This window comes from Euprymna scolopes, chromosome 2 (assembly GCF_053919585.1).
Source record: "Euprymna scolopes isolate OS-2025 chromosome 2, ASM5391958v1, whole genome shotgun sequence".
NCBI classification, from domain to species: domain Eukaryota; kingdom Metazoa; phylum Mollusca; class Cephalopoda; order Sepiida; family Sepiolidae; genus Euprymna; species Euprymna scolopes.
Genome location: NC_136483.1, coordinates 162,373,183 through 162,394,723, shown reverse-complemented (window position 1 = coordinate 162,394,723; position 21,541 = coordinate 162,373,183). Strand labels below are relative to the sequence as shown.

General features: G+C 30.1%; 1 protein-coding gene across 1 annotated transcript in view; it reads right to left on the bottom strand.

Annotated features, from left to right (window-relative positions):
- Positions 1–21,541, bottom strand: part of LOC145298222 (uncharacterized) — an 88,455-nt gene that overhangs the window by 9,264 nt on the left and 57,650 nt on the right. The window contains exons 7-12 of the mRNA XM_080144307.1: positions 18,504–18,572; positions 17,151–17,201; positions 15,293–15,340; positions 11,508–11,627; positions 5,545–5,646; positions 5,169–5,260 (exon numbers count right to left, since the gene is read on the bottom strand). Of these exons, the coding sequence (XP_080000433.1) occupies positions 5,169–5,260; positions 5,545–5,646; positions 11,508–11,627; positions 15,293–15,340; positions 17,151–17,201; positions 18,504–18,572 (482 nt within the window). The remainder of the gene's footprint in view (positions 1–5,168; positions 5,261–5,544; positions 5,647–11,507; positions 11,628–15,292; positions 15,341–17,150; positions 17,202–18,503; positions 18,573–21,541) is intronic.

The following is a 21,541-nucleotide window of genomic DNA, read 5'->3' as shown; positions in this document are numbered from 1 at the left end:
GAAGAAGCCCACATAACTGGGTTCTTCAGCTAATCTTATAATATTGGCATTTCTTAAATCCTTACTAAAACTAAACAAACCGAGCATGCAGGGTCCCCCACCAGGAGTGAAAAATTTACTTTCACCATGACTAATGTTTGCGCAAAAGTTGTTAAAAATTAAAGGCGTGGTTAAGAAAAGTGAACAAACGAATCGCTGAACAAACGATTTGGGACAATTTTACTCCTCTAACGTCCCCTAGAGAGACAACCAAAGTTATCACAGAAAATCCATGCTGGCAGGAATTTACTTTTGTGCAAAATTTGTTAAAAATCCAAGGCATGGTTATTGAGAAAAGTGTGAACAAACGAAAGTGAATTACTAGTTCCTATTCCTCCTTTATTGAGGAACCAATTATTTTATACAAATTTGTCATGTAGATACATATTTTAAATTTTAATGACTTTTTTCATTTAAAATTAGCAAGGAGGGTTCTCAATATTTTTTTTTTAGTAACCCTGGATAATATTGCATGAAATGCTGAAGTAAAAAATAAAGAGTAACTGTTATTAACTTTCTTATAAAATTTCATAAAAATTTGATAAATCATTTTCAAACCTATAAGTGCGTTTATTTACAAGAATGTAAAATAAATCAAATATTCATGTTCAAAGTTAAAAATCTGTCAAGTTTTTCCTATAGTTGTACATAGACATTCATCTTATAGATTTTCAATTTCTTATCACAATGTCCATTTTCAAGGCCTTTTCAAAGCCTTCTCTGGGGAAAATTTAAGTTTTTAAAACCAAATTTGATACAATATCGTAAACTAAAAAACCTTAATGATTAGCAGAAAAGATAATTTTCATACAAAACAATATGCCTGCCGATAATCATATTTACATTCTCTGATCCACTTATATTTGACTAATCATGTGCGATTAAATGTTTTTCCCTATTGTAGATTGATCTATGTTTTGTTTGTTTTACTTTTAAGTTTCCGGTATTGTGGATACAACAGTTACATCCTTTTATCACAAAACTACCCAATGTTATATGGAAAACATCAGTTTCATGATAAAGGGACATAACTCTTGCATCCACAATAATATGATATAATTTTAGAATGTATTTCTATTTTATTTTCAATATATTAAAAAAAATATTTTAATGGTATTTTTATTACCATATATGCTTATGTCTAAGTCGATCTTTTCACATTTTATTTGTTTTTCCTTTTTATTTCTCTTCTTGGTGAAAAGATTCGGAGCGAGTAAAAACAGAAAAGAAAACGAAAAAAGGAAAAATAAATCAAAAGTCAAAAAAAGATTGACTTATGCACAAGTATATACGGTAATACTTAATTTAATAGTATTTATTTCGATTTTTTTTTTCTTTTTTAAATATTTTGACATTTTTACTGGACATAAAGAATACAAATTTTCAAGGCCTTTCCAGGACATTTTCAAGGTCTTTTCAAGGTAATAATAGAAATAAGATCTTTTCAAAGCAAAAGTAAAAATATGGAAAATAAATAAAACAAACTACTTCTATTTGAATTATTCAGACTACTGTTCTCATCTTGAGGGCAGACAGAACAAGAGTATGCTACCCCGGGGAGATTAAAACTGTTCTAAATTCTGTACAAATAAAGGAGTTCAAGAAGACATACCTGAAGAAAATTGGCAGTTATATCTATTGAAATGTTGGGAGAATAACAATCCAAATATCAATCCTTATTTAAAAAAAAAAAAAAAAAACCTACTCATCTGCTTTTGTTAAAAGTAAGAATACTTGTCTTTATAACTAAGATTTTTTCCAAGGATTTTTACAAACTAATATTTCATTAAAAATAAAATGAAAAATTATAAAAAATATTTATTGTAAATAGATTTTTTTAATCAACAAAATGCATGCAACTAGTTATGCCAACTTTGTGTTGCTTAGGATTCCATAATATTGTTTCAAGTCACATGTCTATGAAAAAAAGTCACATGTCTATGAAAAAAAGTCACATGTCTATGAAAAAAAGTCACATGTCTATGAAAAAAAGTCACATGTCTATGAAAAAAAGTCACATGTCTATGAAAAAAAGTCACATGTCTATGAAAAAAAGTCACATGTCTATGAAAAAAAGTCACATGTCTATGAAAAAAAGTCACATGTCTATGAAAAAAAGTCACATGTCTATGAAAAAAAGTCACATGTCTATGAAAAAAAGTCACATGTCTATGAAAAAAAGTCACATGTCTATGAAAAAAAGTCACATGTCTATGAAAAAAAGTCACATGTCTATGAAAAAAAGTCACATGTCTATGAAAAAAAGTCACATGTCTATGAAAAAAAGTCACATGTCTATGAAAAAAAGTCACATGTCTATGAAAAAAAGTCACATGTCTATGAAAAAAAAGTCACATGTCTATGAAAAAAAAGTCACATGTCTATGAAAAAAAAGTCACATGTCTATGAAAAAAAAAGTCACATGTCTATGAAAAAAAAAGTCACATGTCTATGAAAAAAAAGTCACATGTCTTTGAAAAAAAAGTCACAAGTGTTAAGCTGTCACAATTATATTATTAGAAATCCCAAACTGGTTTGTTAATGCTGTAAAAATGTGTAAAAGTTTTGAAAAATTAACTTAGGACATCTGCTATTTTTCTGGTTATATGCTATGAAATTAGTAAAATGAATTCAACCTTGGCTCTTTCTAATGGATTATGATTATTAAAGATTGATTTAAAGTACATAATTATTTTAATAAGAAATGTGCTTGTAATTTTACCATTGGATAAATCAGTGTTTCGCGAATAATCATTAGGATTAATGTCAATCTCATTTAACATCATAAATGATTTCACAGTGAATAAGGTTTACATTGTTTTCATTTAGAGTAAGTTCATTTTTTTCTGTTAATTTGAAAGCAATGTAAGTGTAAGCATGCCTTCTCCCTAAAGAGATGGATTGGTTGGTTGTTTTTTGGCATATCAACCCTTTTCAGATTATTTAATGCCAAATCCAGTGATTTTGAAGAAAACTTTTAATAGAATATATTTGTTTTTTTCATTTTTTCAAGTTGGTTCCTACTTAACCCATAGTTGGGACCCTAACAGGTACTACCACTCTGAGTCAGAGTTAACTTGGGAGCAATGGCAAAATGGGTGGCTCAACACTCCCCAAAGCCCGCAAGCTGGGGCCTCACCATTGGATATCTTTTAAGGTCATTTGGGACCCCAAGTGATGGAAGAATGGCATAGCCCTTAAAACAGAAGTGTACAACCAAATTAAAGCTGCATAAGATGAGTGAGATTGCCAGTATAATCTTTCATTCTATTCAATGAATTTATCTTTATATATTTAAATTTAGGATTTTTAAATTTTTATTTTAAACTTTATAATTCTTTATCTTAAAATTAACTGATGACTTCTTTTAAGCAAATATGAAGATTTTGATATCCATCCCTTAATATTTAGTCGCGTGCAAGCGACTCTATAAATCACTCCGTCATTCTGTCCATAACACTTTTGTGCTTGGACTCTTTGGTTAAGATCAAAAGTCTGTTAAAAGATGCTGTCCTTAGCTTTTTAAGCTTTTCTTGGCCTTTTGGCGAAGATCAAAGTGTAGTATCTGTTCCGGCAGATACTGCAAGCAAAGATCATATGTCAATGTAGGGGCAACCCTTCATACCAATTGTCACTATCCAGCTCCCATTTCCCACCCATCAGGAGCTGGATCCCCTTTTCCCCTCCCTCTCTCTCCACATTAAAAAACGGCCTTGTGCCTAATTTGCTCAGTAGGGAAGCAAATAAATACAATCTGTTCTTACTACATGCTGTACTTATGTTTGTAAAGTAAAGTGGGAGATCACTTTTCTGTATTAATTTAATATAAAATGATCACCCACTTTACAACCAGTCAGTCTCAAAGCCATTCAAGTTGTTTTTGAAGGATTCCAGTTATTTTTTAAGCATTCAAGTCATTCTTAAGGTCATTCAATTCATCCTTAAGTTCATTAAAGTCATTCTAAGTCATTTACTTTTTATTTATTTAAGTCATTTCAGCCCATTTTTCGGTCATTTTAGTTTAACTTTAAGAATTTCATGTCAATCCTACATTCACGCATTCATTCATTACACGAGAGCACGCGACTAATGGCTATCGGCCTTTTTTTGTTTACATGTCAATATTAGGATCACTCAACAAAATATTCCAATATTAGAAAGAATATTTTTTTTAATTCCTCATCGAAAAAAAAAATTTGACAAGTTTTTGACTTTTCTCTTAAATGGGTAACTTTTTACAAAAGATTTGGTAAAGTGTATATTCGACTGTTTTTTGACGGGATGCATTTACAGGTTAAAAAATAAAGATTTTTATGGATTTACTAATGGAAAAAAAAAAAGTTTCATTTATATATCACGAATAAGTTTTGTGTTAGCTGATAAAATAAAACTTATATAAACAGTTGCTATTTTGTATAGTTTCCATAGAATTTTTATGACAAGTGGTTTTCAAACTTTTAAAACTAGGTGTGCCTAAAAATTAATTGCACTTATATTATTTTTCTTTTAATGAACTAAAGCATTATGTTTATAAAGATTTTTCAGTTAAAGCTTTTATACTCTGTTATACAATGCTTAAGTTGGTTTGTATGCAGTATCACACAAAACGCAACGTCAGATTAATTTTGAATAGCCACAACTCACTACTTTAGATACAAAGATAAATTTAGGATTTTTTTTCCTTATCTTGCAACACATACACCCACAAAGTTTTTGGTATATTGAAAATAACTCAGTTTGAAATCCCTATTAATATAAAAACAGGGAAAAGATCATGTGAGAAAGATTAATATTGTAACCATTTTATAAAGAAAATACAAGTTATTTCCCTTTCAATTACTTTCAAGTAATTTGTGGAACAAAAACTTATGACAGCTTCTTTAGTAATGATCATTAATATCAGATTTACATGTTGGCACATGTTAGACAGTTTTAAAGTCATTTAGATTCATCTCCATTATAACAAGCTTCCAAACTGAAATAAGTCATTTTTCAAAGAAAAATAAGTAAAATCTATCATTTTCTTGCAAGCATACGATGAAAAGATGAAGACAAATTGGCTAGTTAGAATCAAAATGTATAAAGAAACAATGTATTAATATCTAAATTTCATTAATTGCTTTACTTACCCAGATCGGTGAGAACTACCTCGATCTGTGTCAGTTTCAATTCGATAGAAAACCTGATGAGAATTGGATTTTAGATGTTTAAAAAGTCCTTTCTGAAAAAAGGAAAAAAAAATCATACACCTTATTTAAGATTTTTAACCTTCTAAATCATAAACATAAAAAATTAACTTTAATTTCAATTTATTAAAAATAAAGTCTATCAAATTCAGTATTTTTAATTTACAATGAATTTCATCTACTTTATACACCCCCATTTAATTTGTTTGGGCTTTGAATTTTGATAAACTCAAAACGGATATATTAATTGTAAACAAGCAGAACTTTATTTTAATAGAAACATTTCTCAGGAAAATTTTGGTAGAATTTCAATACTTACACGACAAGATACCCATTCTGTAATGTCATACACGTGACCTTCCATACATGCATAATAGTGCCACAAAAATCCTAACATGGAAGTCTGGGCCCAGACATCACCCTGAAATTGGGAAAGCAGAATCAGATTAAAATCTATGTAAATAAAAATGGAAACATTTGTTACTTATAATCTAAAAAAACTACTGGTCCGATTGCGTCGACATTTTGGCATAGCATTTTCATCATACACATGTGTGTTTTTATATCTCCTTAAATATAACATTCTGCTTAATTTTTACTTAATAAATTAGGTGGTTTTCTGTATAACGATATTGCTATCTTTATATGAAGAACTGTCACCGCTGGTGATTCACCGGTCACATGATATTGATTATACTTTTACAATGCACACAGCCATTATATTTTTTGACTTTTAGTGGGTGCTCAGTTCCTAATAAAATCTTTTGATAAATCTATCCCTCATATTGAAACTACTCAACGGATACACGAAACAGATTTATTGAAGAGCCTGTTTAATTGTTTGAGGACAATTTTACTAATTATGGTTAATTAGTATTTTAGTCGTTTAAATTATTTAAAAATGAGTTTCGGAATTTACATCCAAATAACGTATTTTCACTTAATATTAAAACGCTAAATTAAAACAAGTTTCATCGTGAAACCACCACAAACTTCTCACTTTGTATTAGAAACTGAGTGACCCCTTAAAATCTTTAAATACTGAATTTTTAGCATTTTTTTTTTTTGTTTTTGCAGAATCTGGTAAATGAGTGTCTAATCGGCGCTTATGTCAACGACTCATCAAATCTAAGGGAGATAACTAGCATAGACATAGCAAAAATAAGCATATTTTGCAGGATAATTTGGGACGCTGAAATAATCAGGACAATGAAAGAATGTTAAATGAAAAAAAAAAAAAAAATGATTATATGATTACTGTAGCCGAGTTCTGGATATTGCTGAAACGGTTTACGAAAAGGAAATAAGTTAGTGAAGTAAATCAACGAACTTAACATAACAATGTTAAGTAACAAAATAAACTTATTAATTAACGTATACAAAACAAAAACCGTCATTTTAATATTTTTTTAAAACGAAAATAAAAAATAAGAAATTTGTTTTTCTTTATTTTAGATAATTAGTTAGCGTCAGGATGATTAAAACTTTTTGAAGGAGACTTTGAAGTATTTAAACCGTCAATTTCTGGCTATGAATCAGGTTTTATTTATTTTTTACTATTTTGTAGTTTCATTTTGCAAGGTATAATTTGGGGCGCATAATAATTAACACGTATACAAAACAACGAAAATAGAAAACATTTTCGAAGGAGTTTTTGAAATATTTAAACCGTCAATGTAATTTTTTTTTAAACAAAAATAATTAAAAAATAATTTGTTTTTCTTTATCTTAGGTAATCAGTCATTTCTGTCTGTGACTACAGCCTTTTTTTTTTTTACTATTATGTACAAATGTATTAAAAAAATAACGTTCAAAAATTCTGCACAAGATAAAGTGTTTGCTTTTTTTTTGTTTTTTTTAAACAAGGGAAGCATTTTTCATTGGCTAATTGGACAACTTCTTGATTGTTGGCTATACAAAAAATAAACTTTAATTGGCTATAGGAATTTAATTTGTTTTTATTGCTTTCAGCTACAGAATCATTACTAAGATTTCTTAGAATAGACAGCATGTCGCATGTCTAATTTAGGACGTCCCTGAGTTTCTAAAGAACGTATAGTGGACCAGGTCTTCACTCCACGAGAAATAAGTGAGTTAAATTGGACATTTAGTTCGATTTTACCAAAAATAACAGGATGATATTCAGTTTGCAGCTTCCATTGGATTGATAGGGAATTCTAGCATGTGAAATCCCTAGAACGTTTACTAAAAGAAGTAAACTATCAGACGGATGGTATTGAGTATGCCGGAGCTGTAGGTCAGTTGTTAGCGTGCGAAAGGGGTCATTTTTTGAAAAAAAAAAAAAAAAAAAAAAAAAAAAAAAACGTCTGCGAATAATTATGATTATTTTTTGTTGGCGTATAGATATGAAGCAAACTGCAATTGAGAAAGAAGTCGGCATTGCATCCCATGCCATTGTAGATTGGAAGCAATTTATGAGAGAAGTTTGTGAGCAGGATACCAATATCCCAAACCAATATTGCTGGGAGGGTTAACTTTAGATAACACACCAAAAGAAGTAGAAATTAATGAATCCTACTTCTTTAAACGAAAATACAACAGAGGTAGATTTAGAGATGGAGGATGGGTCTTTGGAGCAATAGAAAGAAATAGCAATAAATGTAATGTAACAACTGTAGAAAAGAGAGAGAGAGAAACATTGTTCCCAATAATTTGATCGTGGATTTTGCCGAAAACGCGTATCATATCTGATGGTTGGGCTGCGTATGATACTTTAGGCGAGTATGAAAACGGCATCTATGAACATGCCACAATCATCCATGATACGAACTTAGTCAATCCTGATGACAGCATCCACACAGACAATTGAATTAAGATGAAGATACGTTAAGATATTAACATTTCAATTGCCGTTTTTAATTATTAAAGATACGTTAAAAATAATTAGCATTGAAATTTATATGCTTTTCATTAGTTTTTACGATTTACTAAAATAAAGAAAAACAAATTTCTTATTTTTAACTGAAGGTTTTTGGTCTCATGCCAAGAGACATCCGAAAATTGTTGGGGACGAGAACTGAAATGTTCCACCTTTATCTCCTGGAGTTTCTGTGGCAGAAAAGGGAAAGGGAGAAGTATTCCCCAGTATAATTATTGCCATCAGTGAGCAATATGTGATATAATTTTCATTTCCATTAATTAACAAGTTTATTTCATTTTTGTTAATTACATCGTTTCATTCATGTTTTGTGTACGTTAATTAATAAGTTTCTTTTGTTACTTAACATTGTTATATCTTAAGTTCGTTGATTAACTTGTTTTCTTTTTGTTGAAATTTCCGGGACTAACTTTAACCGGCGCTTGCAGGTATAGTATTCGTGTAAGCTTATTTTGTTTATCTCTTTTTTTTTTCACTAAATATTCTTACATTGTTCTGATTATTTCAGCGTCCCAAATTATATCTTACAAAATATGCTTATTTTTGCTATGTCTATGCTAGTTATCTCCCTTAGATTTGATGAGTCGTTGACATAAGCGCCGTCTAATACATAATAATCTACTGAACATATTGTAAAAAGATGAAGAGAACCTCCCAATTATATGGGCAATAATTCGGTTCAGTGTTTCCAATAAGGGGGATGGATTTACTAAAACGTATTAGAAGCTGAGCTCCCCCCTAAAAATCTTTATATATTGAATTTTTTGCATTTTGTTTTGGATACTCTAAAATCGTTAATCGTCCACTCAAAATTTAAAAAAAAAAAAAAAAAAAATATGAGATGTTTATTGTACAGATCAACCAATAAAAAGGGTGCTTCATTTATTGTAGCAAAATCCGACAACTAAAAAGTTTATTTTTAATTAAAGGAATGATAACTATTTACATTTTATATCAATTTCAACAATTAGCAATGTTATCTACCTAACTGACATGTCACAATTAGTTAAGTATTTCTGGAATATTACATAAAACTTACTTCCATGATTAAAAAAAAAAAAAAAAAAATTTCAGCCATGTTTGTTTTGTATGTGACATGATGTAAGCGCAAGGGAAATAGCTAAAATTTAATTTCTTTGAAAACTATTTTCTTTAATTCATTTTCTACCTTATTTTTTGTAATTTTTGGATATTTTCATTACCGAGACATAGCAAGTAGATTTACCACTCGTTTCACTTAAAAATAAAATCAATATTTCAATTTTTGCTACAATAACGAAGAAGTACCAAAAAAGTTTATGAATATTCTCATTTACATGTATTGAATTTGAAAGCAATATTTTTTCTCAAAGTGCGAAAATAAACATTTATTTGAAAAAAAAAAAAAAAAAAAAAAAAAAAAAAAAAAAAAAAACAAGTTGCCAAACTATTTTCTTTAAAAAAAAAAATAAAAAATAAAAAACTTATCCAACATTTTTACATTCTTTTCTTTTGAATTATCATCGGTTTCCCACTTTGTTGGTTTATTCTTTCAATTTATTAGCAATAACACTTTCATGCAAAAAAAATCTAAATTTTTAAATTAAGCATTTTCCAGTGCGTGCTCACATACATGTCTATAGTAAAATTAAGCCCTCATATTTTTCCCCTCTGTCACCCTCAGGAAAAACGGGCATCAGCGAAATGCATAGAATATTTTAATGTAAGATATTGCACTTCACAATTCGCTTGGCATTTGCAATAACCATCAACAAAGTTCAGGAACAATTTTTACATTTGTGTGACTTACATCTACACAAATTACTTCTCACATGAAGTATATGTCGTATGTTGCACATTCGCCAAACAGACATTCTTTATATCTGCACAGAAAATGGAATACCACAAAATATTGTATTGCCACAAGTAATGAAAATATGAACATAATGCATTTTTTTTGTTTTCCATTCAATCAAATGGAGCTACAGCAACGTGTGACCGAGTAGAGCTAGTAATAAATTCAAACAGATTTGATTAATTGAAATTTCTACAACCGTCAGCATACAAATTGCTTTTTACTTTACAGAAAACAAGCAAATAAAAAAAATAAAAAAATTAAAAAACCATACAGGTTTGAATATGCAAATTAGGCTTCAGTAAAAGGAGCTTATAAATCAACTTTCAAACTTGTATTGCTGGACTACAAAAAGCAGTAAAAAAAAAGTTAATTTGATATTTTTCCTCCTCAAAATTGAAAGCAACATTTTCTTATTGATAACATTTCCACATATTTATACAATTTCTGAGATGAAGATTGGTTATATGTATTATTCATCGGACTACTGTTCTCATCTTGAATGAGATTTTCACAACATTTTGGTCGATATAACTTCCGACCTTCTTCAGGTGTATCTTGTCGAAACCGGGAAGGTTTCTGTCGAACTCAGGAATTTGGACGAAATTTCGAGCGGAACCCTTTATTTACTTCACGGTTCACGGGGGTAGCGTGCTCTTGTTCCCGTAAGCCATGACTGGATAGAGGTCCTAAGTAATTCGTAAATCTATACTTCGATTGCGTTGAAGGTTCAATTCTCAGTGTGGACGACCGAAATATACATTTGCAAATTACTTAGGACCTCTATCCAGTCATGGCTGACGGAACAAGAGCATACTACTCCCGTGAAGTAAATAAAGGGTTCCGCTCAAAATTTCGTCCAAATTCCTGAGTTTGACAGAAACATTCCAGAGTTCAACAAGATACACCTGAAAAAGGTCGGAGGTTATATTGACCGAAACGTTGTGAAAATCACACAAGATGAGAACAGTAGTTTGATGAATAATAATACATATTTATACAAGTGAAAAAAAAAAAAAAGCTTTCATAATTTACACAACTTCAATAATTAATTGAAGCCAAAAAAAATTTCCATTAAATATTTGAAGAAATTAATCTCTCCATTATGTGACACATTATGTGGTTAAAATATTGGTAATTATTCTGCCCTTTCAACTAAATGTCCAAGGTTAAATCAGACACTGCTGTCAAAGCTCGCTACTTCAAAATCTGAATGGACTTAGTCTGAAAAACGGTTTTATGCAAACTTTCAGCATCTCATTTGCATATGATCGGCGATAATATGTTAGTTTGCAAGATTGTTGAGGATAACTGGACATCCTCATTTTGTTTTTCTTTTCTATTATTCAGCAACTGAGCACCACAAGACACGCAAGATTTTTGAGGAAACTAATTTGCACAAGCATTATAATTTTGTCAACACATTCATAAATAAATGGTTAAAATTCTGTGAAAATTAGAGAATTTGTTTTTCTGTTTTTGTTAGGGTGTACCAACATTGCAATCATGATAGCTTTTTTTTTTATTCTTCAATGAAGAAATCACTTACCTCCTTGGCAGGATGGTTTATATTACATTTATCACAGTAACGTGCACTATACCAGGGCTTATCCACAGGAATACGTTGGTGCTTCCCACCACATTGGTCACATTTCATCATGTTGGCTTCCTGGATTATTAAGAATCAAACATTTTAAGTTAATTTGGTTGGAATTTAATTTTTTTTTTAAACTTAAGATTCATATTTGAACATTATTGAAATAGTTTTCATATTTATTTATTTATTTTTTTTTTTATTACATTTTCACCCCAAACAAGGCACATTGCCACTTTGGTGTAGAGGGCTACTATCAGGGGCAACAACTACTGGGGTACTATGTAGGGATTTGGGCAGCAAGATGTTGGTTCATGTTACACTTGAACTTCTGCACGTCAGTACAGTTGGGGAAGCAGGGACCTGGAATGGAATTCCAAAGTCTAGCAGTTCTGGGGAAGAAACTACTGGAATAGAAAGATCTTTTACATCTAGGGATCTCTGTGTGGGGGTGAGATTTAGCTGTCTGTCGGGTTTGTCAAGGGTGTTTATGTCGTGGGGGCACAAGTGCTTGCAGTTCGTCAGAGCATTCACCATTAAAATACTTGTAGAACAGGAAGAGGGATGCTACATTTCGTCAATGGGACAGAGGCTGAGATGCCAGTTCAGGGCCTATCAGATTGACGACTCTTTTGAACCTTTTCTAGGAGCGAGAGACTAGTAGCAGATGCATCAGCCCAAATATGACAGCAATACTCCATACATGGCCGAATGGTGGCCTTATAGAGGTACAGGATACTTTCAGGTGTTAGTAGTTTTCTAGCATGGTAGAGAGAGCCTACCTTCTTCACAGCGGCCCTGGCAATGCTTTCAATATAATTGTTCCAACTCATGTTTCCTGTGAACATTAGGCCAAGGAGTTTGAAAGATGTACTCTCAGATAAAGAGTCATTGACCATTGGTGGTAGAGAAGGTTTCTTGTAATTATTGAAGGAAACAAGTTTAGTCTTGGCGGCATTGAATGTGACCATTTTTATCCCCATTTCACTACAGATTGGAGGTCATCCTCTAGTGTTTCTGCCATTTCTTTAGATATGTGTTCATTTGTTTTCCTGTCGTGCCTGTTATAGAGTGTGGTGTCATCAGCATATATACCCATCTCACAGGCAATTTTGTCGGGGAAGTCATTTATGAATATTAAGAGCAATAGAGGTCCAAGGATAGACCCTTGAAGCACTCCCGCATTTATATCATATTGTTTAGATGTATGACCGTAGAGGACAACCTGGATTTTTCTCTTATCTAAGAAGGATTTAATTATGTTACATATTCTACCAGAGATACCATATGATCTAATTTTCCTGAGGAGACCCTCATGCCATACTCTGTCAAAAGCGTTAGACATATCTAGAGCTACCGCTCCGCCCAGTGAATGGTATATACGTTCAGATATTACAGTTAGGATGTCTGCTATGGAACGGGCTTGCCTAAATCTATATTGTTGGTCAGTCAGAAGTTTAGCATCTGTGAGGTGATGAACTAGAGCATGGTTAAAAAAAGTGATCTTAAATTATGGTAAATATGAAATCATTTGTGCCATTTTTCTTACTAATAAAATTAGTATATTTAGAGAAATTTTTGGTTTTTGTCCACAATTCGCTATATTTAACCTTTATGACCTGGTTGAACTAATTCATTGTCGTAAGTAAATGAATAACGGCATAAATATAGTGGGAATCGATTCAAACACGCCTTGTACATATTAGTTCAGTAACTGTGTATATGCCAGATACCTTTAGATTGGAACTGCCCATTGCTCATATTCAGTATGCAGAGAGTGGATTTCGTTTGTTGTCATTAACACTTTTTTTCCAGCACTATGGATAATAATCAAGGTAAGTTTATGAAATGCAAAAATTCTCAGTGCTAGTTTAACTATTGAGCTTCATAATGAAAGATTATTCCAGTCTTGTAACAATAGTGATTAAACTAACTAAAATTAATATTTTTTAATCATCTACATCATAATTCAGGTGCTAAAGGATTAAAAAGCAAAAGTAAATAATCTCTGATGTACATACGCAGGATGAAATGAAACTATTTGACTAATCATGTCAATTGACAAACTAGCTTTATTTATAAATAAGGAAATACAATTTCATGAGTATCCGAGAAATGACAGTCTCGCTCACCATTTTGAAAAAAAAAAGAAAAAAAAGGGAGATAATACATACAAATTCTTAATTGCTAAAAATGATTTTCATTATAAAAATAAAACTAGTTGATCAATTTATGTGATTTTCGGAATATATTTTCGTTTTGTCACAGGTACATACACCATACAGATTTTTCTTTATTTGTTTTTGATATAGGATGAATTCTGGACAAAAAAATTTTTTTTTAAATAAAACCTATTAGAAATTGTATTCAAATGCAGACTTAGGAAATGCAAAGATATAAGTTTCTGAATTTTTATTAAAACAGTAAGTTTTCTGTTCATACAAAATTTAATGACAAAAAGAATTACACGAGTTGAAAACATTACATTTTCAATAGAAAAATTACAAAATACAAATTATAAATTTTACATAATCTTTTATAAGACCTTATCTAAAAATAATATCACATTCCAATCTAAGTTTAGAAGAATGTTTATTCCCCTCAACTGAAAGAAAATCTAATTAAAACTGATTGTTTATGACACGCTTGTAAATTAATATTTATTTACATTTATTTCCAAAGATGGCTAGGGATGCTTTTTTTCTTTTTAACCTTTGAACAGCATAAACCTAATTTGAAAATTTTGAAGTATTATTAATTGAATTAAATTTAAATAACCAGATTATTTTTTTAAATGAACTGATAAATTTCGAAAATTGTTTTTTATTATTTGTATTAAAGTTTACAATTCTCATTTTGGACGTTATTCTCACATTTCAGTCAATCCAACCTCTGATCAATTACTCAAAATTTCTATTCAGTTATGGCTGACAAGAGAAGGAGTTATACGTGTAGTTTAAATAAATGGTTCCATCTGAAATTCCATACACATTTCCAAGTCCGACAAGAGAAATCAGAAGGTTGAAGGTTATATCAGTCGAAACTGAGAATAACATCCAAAATGAGAAAAGTAGTCCAAGTAATACAACTTATCAATTATCTATTTCAAAAACAATTATGAAACAAAGGGATTCTTGGATTGGAATTCAATTTTTTTTTTTAATTAATAATTTTTTTTTTTTTTTAAATAGTTTTTTTTATATAAGTAATTGGTTAAAGAATTCCTTCCTTTCCTGTCACTATCTTGATATTAATTTTATTTTAAAATGTTAAATATATTAATAAGCTACTGCAAAAACAAGTCAAAACAAAACTAATTTTTTTCAACCTCACAATAGGCTACAAATGTTTCACAATATTTAAGCATTAAATTATATTTTGTACTAAAATTGAGTAACAGGGAGGATATAATTTTAACAGATTTTGAGGAAAACCTATTCAGTAAAATGTAATATGGACAGAAAACTTTATTAAAATCGGATAATATTGATTTTTTATCAATACATTTATAAAAAAAAAAAAAAAAAAACACTTTAAATACTTTAGGAAAAATGTCTTATGTAGCAACCAAGCAAACAAATTTCACTCAATATTAATCTGGCCGTCTTCAACTTATTTGCAGATTATCTCCCTTTTATCAGTCATGATAATATTGAGTGTTATTTGTACTGCAAGGAAATTAAAATAAGCTACAAAGTCAAAGTGAACATTTATTTGGAGGACAAAATATATATGCTTACTTGTTTAAATCGTTCCTTTAATTTATTTAAGAGGTCAGCAAACTCCCTCTGCAAAAATAATTTTTTTATATTTTATATATTTAAAAAAAAAAAAAAAAAAACTTTATACATTAAAAATTAACTCCAAAATCATGTAAACATTTGGCAAAAGAAAAAAAAAGAAAAATAAAGTAGTGGAAAATAATATTTTTGTCAATAACACATTTTTATGGATAATCTACAAAAAGGGATTGTTTTTATTTTCTATGCAAGTTGAATAAAAATTACATCATTCAGTTTAAGTTTCTTTTACATGCTGGCATGTAAAAGAAACTGAATTCCAAACTAACCTATCCCTGGACAGGTCTTTATCCTTCTTTCACTCAAATACATCCTTATCACTTTCTCGGGTGTTCCTTGGACTTCCCTTGCAAACTAACCCTGTTATCTCAACTGTTCTGCATTCACAAATCAAAAAGTCTCATGTAATCTGTCAATGTGACCAAACCAACAAAGTCTCCTGTTCTGCACAACATCACATTTCTCTATACTGTGTAATCTTCACGAGGTCATCAGCCCTCATACATCCATTTGCATCATTCTCATAATTTCTCTCCATACAATGCATTATCTCAACCCTCACATGTGTAATATTGGTTGAGAAAGTTAATAGAAATCCTTTAGCTCCTAACTACTCATTCTTAACTTTTGCAAACACACCATTAGCTCCTCTCCATACGCCAATAGTAACAAAACTGAGCAAAATAAATATCTACAAATACTTTCTTTAGAGTTCTCTATATTCATTGTTTTACACTTCTAGCATACAAAACTGGTTATCATCTCTCAACTTACCTACTTGAAATTTGGAAAAGATTTACACAAATTGGAGAGGTGGGGGGGGGATTAAATGGGAGGGGTAAAGATTATTCATAAAATAGGGAGGGTGTTACATGGAACATGCTTAGACAATTGAAAGCCCTGATAAAGAGAACCAAAAAAAAAATACCACATTTGTTTATTGTAGCAAAATTTGAAAAATGAAATATTGAATTTCAAGTGAAACCAATTGTATTTATGTATGTAGTCATGTCGCAGTAATGAACATATCCAAAAATTATGAAAAACGATAAGGTAAGAAATTAATGAAACCAGTTTTCAAAGACAATTAGCAAAAATTAAGTTTTGTTAAATTTGCCAAAGATTTTCAGAAAATATTTACCTCCCTTTTGTTACAATTAGAACTGTTTCTTTTTTAGCAAAACTCAATTTTCGTTGTTTTCCAAAACTATTTTCATTAATAATTAATTTTCTACCTTATCGTTTTTTGTTTTGTTCTTTTGTAATTTTTGGATATGTTCATTACTGTGACACGATAATTGAGTAGATGCCATTGGTTTCACTTGAAATTCAATATTTCAATTTTCAAATTTGGCTACATTAATGAAGAACCTTTATGGATCTCATCCAGTCTTCTTGTCAGACTGCAGTGCAATGAAATATCCACAATCAAACAAATCTTCAATATGAAATTTAATCAAAGAACATATTAAAGCACTATATTTGAGGTTATCTTAGGGATAAATAGATTACGCTGGTACAAATAAGCATGCTGGTCTTAAATCACAGAAAGGTTAACAAACCAAGAAAAACACGAAAGCAGACGATTAGACAAGACTATACAGAATGGTATTGGGAAACAGTTGATCTGTAAGAACTGGAAAGTGGACTTTTGAAAATGTTTGAACCTTGAACGAGAAAAATAAAAAAATGACAAATTAAAAGAATCAGAAAATGATTAATAGAGATTGTAGGGGGGGGGGGTACTTGCATCATAGATGAACACTATTAAAGATTGTGTAACATAACTGGTACAAACCATTGCTTGATCCGACTGCTGCATCTGTGCATCATATTTGACTCGTTTTTCCTGAAATAAAAAACTTTAAATTATACAAAAGCTTTCACGAGATTAACAATTCTTGCAATAAAATTTAGCTTAGTGTATTTATATTTATGTGAAAGAACACAAAATGTTAAAAGGTTTATCTTTTGGCTAGTTATGGGCAGCAAGGCTGTAATGTTTGAGGTTTTCTTTTATATAATAGATGATTTTGATGTGTGGAATCATTTTATATCATTAACTAGTTGTATCTACTTGACATTGCCCAGGAATCAAATTCTAACTGTGCAGCCCCCCCCCCGCCTCCTTTTTACCTTTTCTCTATTTCTTATAAGAAATATTTATATTTTCAAAAAGATAATTCAATGAAGGAATATATTGTTTAACTTTTAAATCATGTACAAACATTAAGACATGGGTGTTATATGGTTGAATGATTTTTACAAGTACAAATCAGATTTTCTAGAGTGTTCTATATGAGGGGAAGCTCTGAATTTTAATCTAAATTTAAAATCTAATATTTAAATGAATGCGAAAGTTGAGCCCATTTCTCACATTTAATGGTAAAGCCAAAATGCTTTACTTCAAGTTGATTCAACTTTGTACAATAGAGATGTCATCTTTTATATATATGTGTGTGTGTGTGATATTGGGTCACATGATTAACTCAGGAAAATTGGTTTTGAGAAAAAAAAAAGGGATATTAACTTTTGTTCTTTATTTACTTTCTTTATCTTTTTGATTTTAATATAGCAAATACTTCCGTTTCCCAATATTGTTTTATTTCTTTAAAATCCCCCCTCTCTAGACTTGATTTTCAAAAAATTCCAATCTATTTCTAAATTGCAAATGAAATAAATTTTCTTTTTCTTACTTTCGTTGTGGTCATATTTAAAAAGATATGAATTTATCCAAATTACCAAAATTTGGAATATTTATACGAATAAATAAGATTTTATGTCATGTTTACAACAAAAAAAATATGAACAAAACATTTTAAATTAATGTTTTAAGTATTTCAAGTAGCAAACTTGAATAGGGCAAAGATTTTTTTAGCATTCACATAATATCAAAGCAATATGAATGTGGATTAAAAAAGGTAAATCTAAAAAGACAGGTTACTCTTGTTTAAAATTGAGAAAAGTTTTTTTTTTGTTAAGATCATTTTAAGTTTTGCTATGGTAGCATATGTTCATTCACATCTTATGCACATACGTGTGTTCAGAAAATAGCTTTCGTGTGTGAATTTCTATTTAAGAAAAAAAAATCATTTACTTAAATTCTGAAGTTAAAAAAAAAATGCAAATGGCTTCTATACAAGTTACTTACAGGCTCTCCAATCATTTCAAAGGCATGGCGAAGAATTTTAAAAGCTTCCTCGGCCCCTGTTTGAGAATTCTGGAAATAAAGATAACAAGGATAGATTAGAAGATTTAGAGATTTACAAAAAAAAAAGTGCTTTCATCCACAACCACTTCATAGGTGTCTATTTCTATTACAATAGGTTGGAAGAGTATGAGAACTAATTGATTCTATTATATTTGCAGATATGTCGTTTTAGAACTTTAAAAAATTATGGATTTTATGAAGGTGACCAGTGTTAAATTTAGAGCCAAACTAGCAGACCAGAATAAGCCATTTTGTTCCTCATATCCATTGCAAAAAAATTTGTGGGGAACTTTGCGGTTTCAATGAATAAATGTTATGATGCAGTCAATTCACTTACAAACAAATTGAAATATACAAATTCCTGGTGTAGTCTTCTATTTCAGAAATGTAATCTGATTAGATAAAAGGAGTAGGAGTTTTGGAATCATTACAAGAAGAAAGCCAACCTAAAATCAAGTATTATATAAAAGGGAGAGGTAGTTTGATAAAAGCATTGCTGGTAAATAATGTAAGAGCATAAGAATGTTGATAGCAATGCAAGAAACCAGGTGTTGAAGTGATGTGACGTATGAACAAAAATTGATAAACAACATTCTTTTTTTTTTTTCTTTTTGAAAAAGAGATGATATTCTTGAAATATTGAACACTTCCACCATCTCAGTTATTTCAAACAGTAAGTCGATATTTACTGATTTGCATTTGCCATTGTTTTTGGAAAATATACAGAGATTAGAATTTAAAAAATTAAAATAAAAAAATTAAAAAAAAACCTTCATTTGTTTGTCTATTATTGTTCATAAGTCACATCACTTCAACACTAATTTCCTCAATTGTTATAGCCTTCTTACACTCTGACATACTCAGGTATTATATGTTAAAGCTTTAAAAAAACAGTGCAAACCAGTGTTATTTTGATTAACATCAAAAGGGAGCAGTATTCAGAGAATGGAAATTTCTTAAATTTATCTATAAAAAAGTGTTTGGTCAAATAATTTATAATTAGAAATTCTATGCAGTAATGTACAGAATATTAAGATCGCTGTTCAGTTTCAAGAAATATCCTCAAATTGCTTGGTTGTTTGTTTGTTTTACGGCACATCAACCCTTTTCAGGTTATTTAATGCCAAATCCAGTGATTTTGAAGAAAATTTCTTTATTAGAATATGTTTTTTTTTTTTTTTCAAGTTGGTTTCTATTTAATCCATAGTTGGGACTCTAACAGGTACTACCACTCCGGTAGAGAGTAGACCTGGGAGCAATGGAAATTAAAGGGTGGCTCCATACTTCCCAAAGCCTGAAAGCTGGGGCCTCACCATCAGATATAGTTTAAGGTCATATCCAGGACCAATATGCTCGAAAGAAAAGTCCCTACATGAGAAATTTTCTAGTGAAGCAAAGATAGCACAATTTCTGACCAAACTTCTGAACCAGCAGTTAGAGAGTTCAGTGGACAATGGAATCCTCTGTAAGAAGGAAGCCTATTGTGAAGCAAGGTTTGTGCAATCTCCAACAGATTTTCTACTGAACCAGCATTGCTCAAGTCAAAAACAATTGGAAATCATTTTAGGGCTATCAGAAAAACTTACATTATTTCAGAGTTTTTCTGCTCTTAGATTAGTTGCACAATCATGATTTGAGAGTCTAGTCTATCCTATTTTAACCACAACTGGAGGGAGAGGATATTCGGATTCATAATTTTTCCAAGACTAATCCACTAAATCTGACAAAACTTGAACCCAGCACACCAAGCTCATATTTTACACCCGTAACCATTATATTTTTTTTTTTTTTTTTTTTTTGGAATATTGGTATTGCCAAAGTAAACTAGGTGTTTAATTAAAAATAATAAAATTACCATTTTGTTCTTTGATTAGCAAAAAAAAAATCAGGGAATTATTTTCTATATCAATATATACTCAAATTGTTGGAAATTTGGTAGGAAAGATCTGCTTTTGTTTTGGAATTTCAGGTCGATCTTGTCAAACTTTGGAATATGTATGAAATTTCAAAGGGGACTTCTGTTTTTTTAATTTTTAAGAGATTTGATAATTTAGATTTGAATTTTTTGAATTAGTGTTCTCATCTTGGTTGTACTTTCACAATATTTCAGCCAATATAATATCCAACTTGCTCTCATTCAGTCATGATAAAGCAAAAGTCTTGTCCAATTCATAATTGTATAAAAATGTTTCAGATTTTATTGAAGCATTTTGTGGTTTTATTTCTTTGAATTATTAAATGTTCCAAATGTGTTACATTATTAACCTGCCATGGGACGAGTATTCAGACTAATTAGTTAGAAAAAAAAAATTTTTTTTTCAACATTTAATGACTAAGTTCGATTTTTTTTTTTTTTTTTCAGATCTCATTTTATGATAATGTATCAAAATTTTAAATGTTGAAGAGAAATAGTAAAAATGTTATGGAACATTTCATATCTGATAATAAATAACTCCTGTATTACTTGGACCTTGAACAAGTTAATGAGAGATTATATATGTCTGAGAGAGAGAAAGATTAAGAGGAAAATCTGACATTGCCTCAGATTGAATTAGGAACTACGTCCTGTTCCAGCACTAAATACAATGTTAGTATTTATTATTCAATTTTTGAGGTGGGTTCTAAAGGATGAACTCTCATAAAATTGGTTGGAATTGTGTGTGATTATATGTCTATATATAGATATATATATATATATATATATATATATTCCCCTTCATGGATTGAGAAGTGTGGTAATTGAAATCAGTAATGACCATTAGTAATAATGCAAAAATCTTTGTAAAAATGAAGAGAGCCATAATAAGTGATTGACAGTGTTTCTATAAAAAGATCTTTTTTTTTCATGAACTGAATGACTAAAAAAGTTTCCGTTCCAGCTGCTTGTCTATCAAGCCACACTAAAGAACTAATATAGTTAAACTATCTGGATAATTTTTTTTATATATAAAATTATATGTGTGTTTTTTGGGGGGGTT